Below are 13,900 nucleotides of genomic sequence, written 5' to 3'. Positions count from 1 at the left end.
GGCCGCGCGGCGCCCCGCCTCCGGCCCGCCCGCCCCGCGCCCGGGTGGGACGGCTGGGGGTGGGGGGGTGCTGAATTGGAGGAGGAGGGACCTCACCCCCGAAAAGGACCTCAGGAGGAAAACTGAGGAGACCTGGAGAAAGAGACTGATAAAATCGGGGGGGGGGGAGCTGAAAGAATATGAGGAAAGAAGATTAAGGGAACCCCCTAAAAAGGGTCTGGTAGGGAAAATGCAGGGCACCTGTAGAGTGAAATTAATAGAATTTGGGAAGGGGGCTGAGTCAGGGGAGAGGGACTAAGGAGACCCTCCCAAAGGGGCTGGGGAAATAAACTGAGGGGACCTTGAAAGTGAGGATCTGGGGGGAAGCTGAGCGTTCTGGAAGAGGGGAACTAGGTGTGTGTGTGGGGGGGTGCTGGGAGGACCAGGTAAGGGAGTTTCCTGGAGGTCAAGGAGAACCATTTCTGGAGGATGCAGAATGTGGGGCACAATTCCCGGGGGTCCGGGCAGTCCCCCTATCCCGAATCATCAGAAGTCGAGGGGGAAGCCAGCAGCCTGGTGGGGCGGGGAGGCTGCCAAAATTGCAGCCCCCTACGCCCTCCCGCCCCCGCACTGGTGGGCGGGTCCCGGATGGCGAGGGGACTCCTCCAAGGCGCTAGAGGCGTGGGTCCCGGCTTCCTGGGGAAGTCCCCGCCCTCAGCAGGGATGGGCCTCTCTGGGTGCCCCCTTCCCGCCCCCAGTGGCGGTCTCGGTCCACGTTCCCCTTGGGATCCGGGAATTGCTGGCAACCCCGACGGAAATCCTGCTTTTGACCGCAATTGCCCGGAGAGGCTGTCTCCGTAGCAACCAGAGGGTGGAGAGGCAGAGCCCCGCGCTTCGCCGCTATTGGGCGCGTTGCCCACGCAGCCCCCTTTGGTACCCCTTTCGCCCCCATTTTGGGTCGTCCGTCGGGGGCAGGTTTCTGGGCAGAGGAGTAGGGCAATGATGCTCAGTGTTCAGGCATCCTGGGGTGAGGCTCTGCAGTCGCAGGGACTTAGCCAGACTGGGCCCTTGATGGCTGTGTGACTTCAGACAAGTTACAGGGCTTCTCTGGGCCGCATTTTCCTCGTTTGAATTATGGGGGGAAATTACCTTTGCCCCTACTCGGCTCCCATCCCCCATTCCATCCCAAATCCCCAGAATCAGGTGCTTTAGAACGCAGTTTTTGCAGAGCGTCCTGGAGGGGTTAAGAGTTATTACTGACCTGCGGGGGGGGGGGGATTCTTTCTTTCACCTTCCCAAAACCATGGAGGGGGTACAGAAAGCCTGACAGGGCCTCCAGGACCAGCACACAAGTGACATCTAGTAAATACATGTGTGTGGATCTGTTGATGTTCCCATACTGGGAAAGTCGGCAGGTTTGAGGTCTGCCCCCAGCGCCAATGGTACCACACCCAGTGACCCCTGAGTCTTTTGGCTTCCTTCCATCGGTGGTGGTAATGGGAGAGCAGGGCTTTGTTCTCACTTCACAGATAGGAAGAGGGACGTTCAGTAGTCAAGGACTGATGGGGCCAGAAGTAGGGACTCAGAACCCGAGCATCTTGTCCCTGATGTGTTGAAAGAAGTAGCCAGAGCTGAGGCCTGAGTTCCCTCCTCATCCCTAGAGATCCCTTGTAGCCTTGTGGATAGGGGAGTGGGTGACTGGCGAATTGCGGGAGGTGTGGAGTTCATGGGCTGCTTGAACCCAGTGGGCCTGAAGCTGTGAGTGAGGTGTCAGAGTGTTTGTGAGTATGTTTTGGGCTTTGAGTGAATGAGCACGAGCCTGTGAGCATATGTGTGGGTGTTTGGGTGCTCTCTACAGCCACCTGGAGCTAATAGGGCAAAGGAAGTGGCCAGACCTTGGGAGGCCGGGTAGGAGGACCCCAGAGCTGGGGAAGGAGAAGCCAGCCCTTTGTGCACCAAGCAGACCAGCAGACCGCCTGGTTTGAGGGTTTAGGCTGGTATAAGGTGGAACCAGGGGAGGAGGCTTCCTGTCTGGCCACACTGTGGAATCTAGACTCCTATTCCCTCAGCTCCCCCTGGGCCACCCCTGGCTCCCATCTCCTCAAAATCTTGAATGCCTAAAGACTCTTAGGAGCTGGTGGGTGACTTTTTGGCAACAGATGAGAAATCACCATTACCCACACAAGTGGAGAAAATTCAGCTGACACCTTCAGGATCATGTGGGGGGTAAAGCTAGTGTGGCAAAGATAGGGCCCCTCCCTCACATGCCCCCACCACACCTGGCCCACAAGGGGTAGAGTCAGACTGGGGTATGTCTTTTTAGGCCCTGGGTGTTTGGGGTGAGGTGTTATAAGGCCTCAAGAAAGAATGGTGTGGGATGGTTAGAGGTTCAATGAGAGGTGAGGCCTCTGTGAAGGAGCTGGGGGTTTGTAAGAGACACCGGAGTTCAGTGAGGGGCGGAGGGCCTCTGTGGGTGAGGGATAGAAGCCTTCGGTCAGAGGGCTCCCGTCTTGGGTGAGGGGATGGGGCACAGTGGGGCTGAGGCTTGTGCCCTGGCCCTGGCCAGCCCAGAGCCCTGAAGAGCAGCCGGAACTCTTGCCGGATGGTGGTTTCCTGCTGCTGCCCAAAGTCCCAGTTCCCTCTTTCTGAAACCCCCCCAGGCAACTGAACTAACTCAGCCCTCCCACCTCACCCTGGGAACTTCTCTTTCTTCTCCGCCCTGCCGCTCCCCCTCCCTGGGCCTTGGAGGGGCCTTCCTCAAGGGAAGGGAGCGGAAGTGAAAGTTCACTGAGCACCAGCTGTGTGCCTGGTGCTTTCACATCTGATGCTCAGAAGCAACCCCACAAGGTCGAGATTTATATTCCTATTTTCTAGGCGAAGAAACTACGGCTCAGAGAGGTGAACCGGCTTCCCCAATGTCTCGAGCTAGTTGTCAGGCCGTGTAGAATTAAGCTTAAATCTGTCTCCAGGTGCCACAGATACTTGGCAGGGGTTGGGGGGAACAGGACACCCTGTGTCTACATCAAAGCCCTGACATGGCTTCGGGACGCGTGGACCTCAAGAAAGGATGGGTGGGCCTGGGGCTCTGATGTTCAGGAGTAGGGCTAGGCCTGAGGTAGGCTCCCTGGTGAGCAGCCAGCTGCCATGTGGCAGGGGTGGTATGTTCCCTTGGCCGTGGGCTGGAAATATGACGTATACTCGTCAGGGACAGCGTGACCTCCTGCGCAGGCCCTGAAGAACACAGCCACGGTGTGAACTGAACTCTGGACCTGAATTAATGGTCCTGGCTTTGAATCCCCTGGGAGGCTGTCTGACCTTGAGCAAGTCACTCTCCCCCCTACACACGGGAGGGAGATGAACTGACAAATAGTCCCCGGGGGGGGGGGGCATTGTAGCTTTGCTGCTCACGGGTCTCAGCCTCTCTTGGCCACTGCCCACTGGGTAAGAGGCGTCTCTTCAGGCCTTCCAACAACTGCACAGAAGGTACAGATGCAAAAACTGAGGCTCGGAGGGCTGATATCATTCATCCAGGGTCCAGAGCTCATAATGGAATATCAAGAAGAGGGGCGCCTGGCTGGCTCCGTCGGTAGAGCCTGCGACTCTTGATCTGGGGGTCATGAGTTCAAGTCCCCTCAAGTGGGGCATAGAGCTTGCTTAAAAAAAAAAAAAGTAAAAGTAAAAGAACAGAGCTGGGGAGGGCCACACAGAGGGAGGTGTTGACGGCGGGAGCACCCCAGTGCTGGGTGGACCTCGGCTCTAATACCTGCAGCCCGATTTTTGGCCTCCCCTCTCTGGGCTGTGAGGGGGACTGAGAGCATGTAGCCCAGGGCCTGGTACGTAGTAGGTGCTCATGAAGGGAACACACGTTATTGCTTCTACTAGGCCTACAAAATAGAAGAGTGCTTAGAGTGGGATTGGAGCCAGACGGATCGGGGTTGCATTTTTGCCTCCCCTTACTTGCTGTGTGATCTTGGGGAAGTTACTTAACATCTCTGCGACTCAGTTTGCTTATCTGTAAAAGAGGGGTAGTAATAAATGCTACTTCCTGGGGTAACGAAATGAGATCATGCATGGGAATTGCTTGGCACAATGCCAGGCACTGAGTAAGTACTTAATAAATGAGAAATTTTAGACTAATAGTTATTGCCACCCAGACTTCTAGGAAGTCGAATGACTCTCAGCAGAGCTAGGGGCACCACCTGGGATCTGAGGTGGGCAGGGAGGGGGAGTCCTGGGGGCTGTCTGTCTGCAGATGCTGGAGCACAGAGGACCCAACCTGCTTCTTCTGTCTTTTCTCCTCTGCCTTTGACTCTTCCATTCCCTGAGTTTCTCTTAAGTTCTACCTTTCTCTTTCTCCATCTCTGTCTCTCTGTTGTCTTTCTATTTCTCATTTCTATCTCTGTTTGTCTCTTTTTATTCCTTCCTGGCAGTGAGCTGCTGGAGCAGCTAGTTCCGGCTCTGGGGGCTGATGGTGTGAATCTTTTCCCAGCCCAGGGTTCACGAAGTCACCTCGGTTACTTGAAATCAGCCATGGTGGGAATATTTATACAACGGAAATCAGCAAATGCTACAAGTCAGGCCTTTTTTTTCCTTTGAGAGTCAGCGCGCCAGCACAGCACACTGTTTCTCTTTGTCTCTTTGTATCTCTCAGTCTCTGTCTCTCTGTCTCTGCCTTCTCTTTCTCTGTCTCTCTTTCCTCTGACAAAGCCACATGAGTGTGGTCACATCCAGCGTGCCCCCCCCATGCCTTGGACCGTGCAGGTGCCAGACTCTGTGCCCCGCTCCCTCGCCCCACATCCCAACAACCCCTTCAGCATACCAGTGCCCTGAGAGCCATGCCCAGCCCTGGACTTCGGTCCCCAGCAGGCCGGGGAGTGCCAGGTTCTGAGAGCTGCTCCCCACTGCCTGCTCCCCACACTGCCCCTCCCTGCCAGGGCTCTTCCTCAGCCCACAGAGCCCTCTGCTTCCTTCTCAGAGGCTCACAGTTTCTGACCCCCCACCCCACGCGCTACTCTTGATCTCGGGGTTGTGAGTTCGAGCCCCGCATTGAGCCTACAGCCTACTTAAAAAAAAAGAATTAAAAAAAATAAAAATGTTGTGGTGATATTTATGTGGGTATTTTTGGAAGGGGCAACCTTGTCTCTATGTGGGGACCCAAGAGGTTGTACAACTCTGTGTCTCTTTTAGAGAGGTGCTCTGTGTGGGTCTGTGACTTGGGAGAGGGCTCTGTACATCTCCGTATGTCCCTCTGGGGGCTCGTTGTCTCTGTATGCTGGCGGGAGTGGCTGTCATTACCCTTGTCTGTGACCAGGCAGTGGAGAGGGCTGGCGCAGATGCTGGAGCCAAATGTCAGGATTCATCATGGGCATGACCTCGGGCCTGTCTCTAAAGCTCGCCGTGCCTCAGTTACCTTATCAATAATAGTAATACGTCAGAGCGTTGTTATGAGAATAAAACACAGTAACATGTGTCAAGTGTTCAGTGCCGTGGCTGGCACCTCGTGAGTGCTGTAACTCCCATCTCTGCTGTTCTGTATCTCTCAGTCTCTGTCTCTGCTGTGCAGAGGCGGCGTGTACGGGGTGTGTGTGTGCACGTGTGTGTGTAGGTGGGGGAGGGCCGGGGGGGTCGTCTGTGTCCTTGAAGATGTCTGTGTGTAGAGGAGCTCGGAGTCTCCGTGAGGTGCTGTGTGTGGCTGAGGTCACATGTGCGTGCAAGAATGCGTCAGGAGGGCTGCGGGGATCTGGTGTAGGCCCCGTGTGTCACTTGCGATGCGTCGGTGTCTTCCTGTGAAAAGACCTCCATTTCTCACCCTGTAACCTTAGTTTTCATCTTACCCCCATCTGTCCCCTCAGTGCCTGAAATCGCCTCTTGCCCTGGGCCCGGAATGCCCCCACCTCCACCGATATTCTCTCCCTGGCCCTGACCAGCCCTCAGTGTCCTGGAGTCTTTCAGACACAGTGGTTGCACCCTGGGGGAGGGGTCCTGAGGTGAAGATCACAGCGATGGCTTAGTGAACACAGGCTATTTTAGGGTTCTCACCACAGCCCGCCTCACAGTACACCAGATGGGTGTCACTCCCCTACACACACCGGAGAACAGTTACAGTGAAGAGTGAGAGGGGCTGGTGGGTCTAGATTAGGGGTCAAGGCTCTGATGTGACAGAGACATCGGCTAGGCAGCTGGATCCGGTGGAGCCAGGAAGGCTTCCTGGAAGAGGTGAGTATACTCAGTAGGAGGAGCAGGACCCAGAGAGAGGAGGAGGATGTCCACAAGGGAACTGGACTTGGGGGCTCGAGAAAGGAAGGCGGGGGCAGCAGTCCCAAGGGTCCTCAGCCCCCCTGGGGGAAATCAGGGTTCACAGGGTTGGCCCCACCCTACGACTCTCCATTCCTCTCACATCTTAAGAAACCCTCTCCCCAGCAGTTCCTCTCTAAGTGTTGCAATGGCAGAGTTTCTGGCGGGGCGTGGGGAGCCCTTGCTCAATGATCTGCTGCCCTGTTGCTCAGAGGGCATAGCTTTCGGGAAAGTCTTGGCTCATGTGGGGGGCTCCCCAAAGGATCCTGGTGGCCCTGGTTTCTGACCTGGGCCTTCGCCTGATGTGGGGATAGGAGCAAGCTCTGGAGGCAGGTGTCCACCTTCACCCTGCTGCCAGATGGGACCCTGGGGCTGCGGGGGCTTACGGATGCGAGGCTGGACCCAGGGTGGGGGCAGAGGCAGCGTGCGGAGGAAGGGCTCGCTCTTAGGAGCCAGTGGCTGGGGGCCTGTGAGCGAGCTGAGTATGGCTTGATAGAAATCAAGGAAAGCCATGGGTCTGACTAGGAGTCTGTCACCCTGAGAGGCAGCCCATGTGCCTACGTATGTGTGCGTGTATGTATCTGTGTATCAGAGCTTGGGCTTGTGTGAGAGTTAGTTTGTGTCAGTGTGTTGGTGGTGTTGGTGAGCAAACTCACGCAAGTGTATGCTGTGGGTGTTGGCGTGTGACTATGTGCTGGTGTGTGTGTGTGCTGGCGAGTGGGTGTGTCAGGTGGATATGAGTGTGAGAGAGTTGGTGTGGGTGGTGTGTCCTGTGTGAGGGGGCGTGTGTAAGTTCGCCAGGGGCAGTGGGAAGGAAAACGGAGGCAGAAGTCATGCTGGGACAGAGCCCGGGCCTGGCTTCCTGGAGAGGGCAGAAGCTGGCAGCTGGCTTGCAGGAACCTTGGCAGAGCCTTCATCTTCCCCGTCCTTCTCTCTCGCCCTCAGGTCTCTGGCCCCTCCCAAGGACCATGCCGCAGCCCCGCTGACCCAGGAGTAGGGGCCTGAAGGGTGAGTGGGGAGAGTGGGGACTGAGGGCTTTCAGGGTCAGGAAAAGGGGTGGGGTGGCCTTCCTGAGCCCCACAACTCATCACAGCCCCCTCCTCCTCCAAGAGCCCCGTTGCTAGGTAACAGATGGGGGAGCCACAAAGAGGCAGCTTGAGAGGCCAGAGGCTGGACCCACAACAGGAAATGGCCTTGATCCCCCTGCAGCGAATCTCCAGGTGCAGACACACAGAGCCCTCACACACACTCACACACAAACATGTCTCGATACCTAGACAGAGGGAGACACACACACGTACACACAGAGACAGTCACACATACTCACACCGACCTGGATACACACACACACACACACACACACACACACACACAGGCACATATACACCCACACAGGGCTATGCACATGGTCAGACACACAGACACACAGGCATCTACTCACACAGACCCCCTGCATGCACAAAGATACACACACACACACAGGAACACACATACACACTTGTACAGAAACAGTGTACATACGTATACACTCAGAAGACATGAATACACACAGAGCCATCACATGCACAGAGACATGTACCCACACTCATATGCTCACACAGACGTACAAACGTTCACAAGACGGGTCACACACATAGACACATCCACAGGCAAACTCACAAATACTTAGAGACACACAAAAGACACACATGTACAAGCACTCTGAAGAAGTCACAAAAACACAATGTATTGAAGCAAGAGGAGGCAAAAATACATCAATAACCACCGCCGCATCCCAAAGCAGAAAACCAGCCCACTAAGGGCAGACATTCTCTCTGCAAACGTACGACAGCGCCGGGAGGTAGACCCATGCAAATGCAGCCTCGTCTCACCTTTACCTTCCACAGGGAGGACCTGAGAGGGGACGCTGCGTGCACATGTGAGTGTGCGTGTGCGCACGTGCGTGCACGTGTACATGGGGGGTCTGTCTGGCAGGGGCCCAGAGTGAGGCGTACCCCCTTCTGTAGCAGGGTGCCTGGAATGGGCTGTGTGTTCTGCAAGAAGTCCGAGCCGGCGCTCAAGGAGGACGTTGGCCTGGAAAGGGACTTCAGGGGCGGTGGGGCTGCGGACCGCTATGGCCCTGACCCTACTCAGGCCCGGACTGTGTCCTCCTTAGCCCATATCCCGAACTACAACTTCCCCACTCAGTCCACCACCCCGGCCTTCCTCGATGGGGGCACCATCAGGGCCATCTCAGGTGAGTCTGGTGGGCTGGAGGCGGGCACTGCCTGGACCGTGGGAGAACCTGGGGGAAAGGGAGACACCTTAGGAGACTCTGGTATGGCGTGGGAGACACCGCCCTGCTTTCAGAGCACAGTCTGAGGGAGAATATACGGCCCTACCTCAGAAATCCCAGTCTGAGGGGAAGACATAGCTCTGTTCCCATCTGAGAGAGGGACCCTGATGACAGGCCCCCAGTGGGAAGTCTTGGTGGGAAAGAGGGGGAATGGGTGACTTGGGAGCTCCCCAGGGTGGTAGGGATGGGCTGGAAGGCATGTGCCTTGAATGCATGGGAAGCCAAGCTGTGAAGCCCAAATCAGAAATCCACTGGGCTCCAGAGGCCTTTGGGAACCAGGTGCTGCAGCCATGGGGAGGCACAGAGCCTGGTTGGGGAACAGGACCCTGGGGGGTGCAGGCCCCTTGGAGCCCCCGTCCCATGCCCTACTCTGCTGAGTAGCCCTGACTCTGCAGGGACTGGGGTGACCCTGTTCATCGCCTTGTATGACTATGAGGCCCGGACAGAGGATGACCTCACCTTCACCAAGGGTGAGAAGTTCCACGTCCTGAACAACACGTAAGTAACCCGGCCACCCGGCTCAGGACATGGCCGGGGCTGGGAGCAGGACCCGGACAAGAATGCTACCTGGTCCCTCAGAAAGCTCCAGCCTAGTTGGGGACACAGATACATGACAATAACAACTCCGAGTAATCGCTACTATGTAGGGGGAGCATGAAGACATACGGGCCCAGAAAGAACACTAAACATGGTCTTGAATCTAGTAATCAAGGCAGGCTTCCTGGAGAAGGTGATTTCTGAGGTGAGACTGGAAAAATGACTAGATGTTGAAGGAAGAGGTGAGAAAAGAGGAAGAGAGAGTGAGAGAAAATGAGAATAAATGATGACTTCTGTAAACCACCAAGTGGCTCAGTCTTGGTGGATCATAAAGTATGAAGTGTAGAATGAAGAGAGCGGAAGCTAGAGAGGCAGGTGGAAACAGATTCTATAGGGCTTTTGAAGCCATGTGGAAGAATCTGGATTTTATCCAGAAGGAAATATATAGTCATTAGGGGTAGGGGAGGATTTCAGTGGGGAAGTGACTGAGTTAGCGTCCACTGCCCACCCAAACCCCAGCCCGCTGAGGAGCCGGAGGAGAAAGCCAGGAGGCCCACACATCCCCAGACGTGTTGCTTCTGCAGGGAAAAGTCTCCTGGGCTAGTAGCTTCAGTGGCCGAGAGCAGAACAGACAAAAGCCCTGGGGTGTGTGTGTGTGGTGTGTGTGTGTGTGTGTGTGTGTGCCCAAGGTGAAGGGTGGGTGGGGCTAGTCTCCACCTGACCCTTCGCATGGCTCTGCCTGGCCCCAGGGTGCTCCAGGGGACTGGGCTGCCACTGACGCCCTGTGTCCTGTGTCCGCAGTGAGGGTGACTGGTGGGAAGCCCGGTCTCTCAGCTCCGGACAAACTGGCTATATCCCCAGCAACTACGTCGCCCCTGTGGACTCCATCCAGGCTGAAGAGTGAGTAGGGGTGGGAGGTGGCCATCCCTACGGACAGGACAGGACCCTGGAGTCCAAGGCCACTTCTGAGTCACAGCCCCACGCTGAGCCTGTCTTCTTACCTGTAATTCTGTGAGGTCATTTTGAGAATAAGGGAAGGGAATAATGACGTTTATGACCGTAAATAATATTTATGTAGCATGGACTATGTTCTGGGCACTATTCAAAGTGCTTTCTGGGTATTAACAGAGTTAGAAACTAATATTATCCTGCTTTATGAATGAGGCAAGTGAGGCACAGAGAAATTAAATATCCTACCCGAGTTCCCATGGCGTGTCAGTAGGTAGAGCTGGTTTTGAACCCAGATAGTCTGGCTGCACTTGCTAAGCATTAGCATATTGACTCTCAGTGATAACAACAGCATAGGGGCTTTCAAAATTTGTAAAACTCGAAACAAATGCAAGGGGATATTACTTAGAATTAATTCTGTTAAAGGGGCACCTGGGTGGCTCAGTCGGTTACGCATCGGACTCTTTTTTTTTTTTTTAAGATTCATTGATTTATTTTAGAGAGACAGAGAGCAAACAGGAGGGGGGCAGGGGGGGGAGAGAGAGAGAGAGGCAGACTCCCCGCTGAGCTCAGATCCGCATCCCAAGACCCCAGCTGAAACCAAGAGTCGGATGTCCAACCAATGAGCCACCCAGGTGCACAGCGTCCAACTCTTGATTTCGGCTCAGGTCATGATTTCAGGGGCCTGGGATAGAGCCCTGCGTCTGGCTCCAAGCTAAACAGAGTCTGCTTGTCCCTCACCCTCTGCTCCTCCACCAGCTCGCCCGCGCGCGCACACTCTCTCTCTCAAATAAATAAATAAAACCTTAGAAAAAAAAAGAATTAATTCTGTTGACGAGACAGGAAACTATCATTCATAGTGTACCATTATAACCTGAGATATGATGACAGGGACTTTACCTCCCTTGAGTCATTTAATTCTCATAGTCACACTATTGATATTATTGTTGTCCCCATTTTACAGATGAGAAAACCAAGGCTCATAAAAAACTTTTTAATCTATGTGCATATATATATATATACACATGTATGGGAAAAGAAAAGATTGAGAGACTGCAGAGTGGGAGTCACCAGGACTTGGTGACTAATTTGCCATTGCGTTATGGGGAGTGGGAGGAATCGAGGGTGACCCAAAGTCTTCTTGAGGAACTGAGTGGGTGATGGTGCCATTTGCTAAACTGGGGAGCACAGGAGAGGGTATAGTTACCTGGGCTCTGGTGGGGGTATTTGATGGATTGAGGTTCGCAGAGAGGAACACCCAGGGGGAAGACACGGCCAGCAATTGGATTGGGCTGTGCTTTCTATGAGAGGGGCCCAACCCAGGCCCAGCTAGGCCGCTGAATTACCCCAGAGGAAGGGGCATCTTCTCCCAGATGGCACTAAGGCTCTTTGTTTGCTGTGGCTCTTGCAGAGGGCACCCCTGGGCTGGGGTAGAAATCCAGGACTCTTCGGAGTGGAGGTGACAATTAAAGCTGCATGAGAGCGTGAAGGAAGGGGAGGAGAGTGAGAAAGAGATTAGTCCTAAGACCCAACTTTGGAGAAAGCTGCCTTGAACGAGAAGTTGCTGTTGGAAAACCAGGCCAAGCCAAGTCAGAACAGCCAAGAGGGTGGAGGAGAGGTTGCAGGAAGCAAGAAAGGGAGTGTCAGAGGCTGCCTCTGGATTTGGCAATGGAGGTGACCTTGGTGAGAGATCTCTCTGTGTGAACTGGGGGTGGGGTCCAGACAGCAGAGCCTGGGAGGGAGTAGGAGGTGAGGAAGTAGAGACCCAAGTGTGAAGTGCTTTTTCAAGTGAAGGGAAGGTGAGAGATATAGCAGAATGTTGATGGCAAGTTAGGGCTTAGAACAGTTTTTTGGGGGGAAGGAAGAAATGGGGGCATATATAGAGGTTGGTGGGATGGGGAGGTTGCAGGTGGGGGCAGGTTGGTAGGGGAGAGGTGTCCCCGAGAAGAGGGGAGTTACTGGGGTCCTGAGCTCAGAGGGGGTGAGGCCTTCATCTGGGGAAAGTGGTAGGAGTCATGGAGGAGAGACGGGGTGATGATGCGGAAGGTGGGAGGAATGGGGGTTCATGCTTGCGTCCACATCTAAGGGGCAGCGTCACGAAGCCCTGAGAGGCACTCGTTGCAGTGTCATGGTTAAGAGCAATGTTGTGGTTAAGAGTGCAGGCCCTTGAGCAGACAACTTGTGTTGCTATTCTGGCGACACAGCCTAAGAGTGTGTGACCTTGGGCAAGTTGCTTAACCACTAGGTATCTCCATTTCCTCATCTGTCTAGTGGGGGTTAATAATAGGACCTACCTCCCAACGCTGTTATAAGAACTAAATAAATACTGGGGTGCCTGGGTGGCTCAATCAGTTGAGCATCTGCCTTCGGCTCAGGTCATGATCCCGGGGTCCAGGGACCCTGTGTTGGGGTCCCTGCTCAGTGGGGAGCTGCTTCTCCCTCTCCCTCTGCTGCTCCCCCTGCTTGTACTTCTCTCTCTCTAGCAAGTAAATAAATAAATAAATAATCTTTAAAACAAGAACTAAATGAATATAATATGTATTAAAGCAACATGACATAAAATAAGTACTGCTATTATTAAGTTAATTATTAAGGAAGTAACTACTATCATGGGTATGGGGGGGGCAGGGCTTTCCAAAAACTTGGGAGTGTGTTCCATCTACACAGTTCTTCCTTCCCCATCCTTCCTGTCCGCCTGGACACTCCACTTGCCAATGCCTTCCCAAACTGTGCCTAGTACCCAGGTATAGACTGGCCTATTATTTATTTATTTTAAAGATTTTATTTATTTGTTTGAGAGAGAGTGCATGCACGCATGGGGGGAAGGAAGGGCGGGGGGGGAAGAGTGCATGCACGCATGGGGGGGCTGTTGGAGGGAAGGAGGGGCAGAGAGAGGGAGAAGGAGAAGCAGACTCCCCACTGAGCAGGAAGCCTGACCCAGGAGACACATGACTGGATCCCAGGACCCTCCGGAGTCAAAGGCAGACCTTGACCGACTGAGCCACCTTGGCCCCAGCCTGGCCAGTTCAGTCATCAGGGGACATGTGAGTCTTCTCGGCTACTTGTGGACCACTTGCATTCCCCCAGCGTACTTTCACAGCGGATTTAAGGCTACAGTTCAGTCCCAGGAAGAATATCCAAGACAGAACAGGAACGCTTGACACCTGAGGTTGAAGTCGAGCCTTGTAAGAACATCGAAATTTCAGAGAATGAAGGAAAAACAGCAGTGAGAGCCAAGCAGGAGCAATCAGAAAGAGGGGGAGAAGCAGCAAAGGCTGTTGTTTGGAAGTCACAGGAGGAAAGGGTTTGGGGGTAGGGGTGGATGTGGGAAGAAGGATCTGAGAGATTGCCTGGCTGGTGGGAAAAGAACTAGGCTGAGCAGCAAAGGACTGCAGGTAGACCTCTCAACCAGTCCTGCAAGAAGGTCACTTCCCCTCTCTGAGCCTCAGGTTCCCCATCTGCAAGATGAGCCCACGGAGGCGCAGTAGTGAGATGCGTGAAGGAACCGGTAGCACCCTGATGAGGTCACTAGTAACTAAGGTCTTAGCAATTTTAGTTGAAGAGAAACCGAAAGAGTGGAGAGGAGAAGCCTAACCCTAATTGGGCACCTACTTGGAGCCCAGCATTCTACATTCCCTGTCTCTGTGCTTCTCATGACCGGGCTGTGAAGCCGGTGTGTGAGCCCCATTCCACGAGTGAGGAAATTGAATCTTGGCTAGTGAGGTGGTTTTCCCCCTGGAGGCTGAGCTGGGGGTGGAACTGGGTATATCTGACTCTTGCTCGTCCTTCCCAACAGGTGGTACTTTG

General features: G+C 54.3%; 1 protein-coding gene across 1 annotated transcript in view; it reads left to right on the top strand.

Moving 5' to 3' along the window:
• The first annotated feature begins 8,282 nt into the window (after window positions 1–8,282).
• The window catches only part of FGR (FGR proto-oncogene, Src family tyrosine kinase), a 10,076-nt gene continuing 4,458 nt past the window's right edge, over window positions 8,283–13,900 (top strand). The window contains 4 exon segments of the mRNA XM_040619094.1: window positions 8,283–8,509; window positions 9,004–9,106; window positions 9,947–10,045; window positions 13,890–13,900. The exon segment at window positions 13,890–13,900 is cut by the window's right edge and continues 11 nt beyond it. Coding sequence (XP_040475028.1) covers window positions 8,293–8,509; window positions 9,004–9,106; window positions 9,947–10,045; window positions 13,890–13,900 — 430 coding nt within the window. The 5' untranslated portion in view covers window positions 8,283–8,292.

This window comes from Ursus maritimus, unplaced genomic scaffold (genome assembly GCF_017311325.1).
Source record: "Ursus maritimus isolate PB19 unplaced genomic scaffold, ASM1731132v1 scaffold_32, whole genome shotgun sequence".
Classification (NCBI taxonomy): domain Eukaryota; kingdom Metazoa; phylum Chordata; class Mammalia; order Carnivora; family Ursidae; genus Ursus; species Ursus maritimus.
The sequence above is the reverse complement of the archived record's forward strand: the minus strand, read 5'-3'. Positions and strand labels throughout refer to the sequence as shown.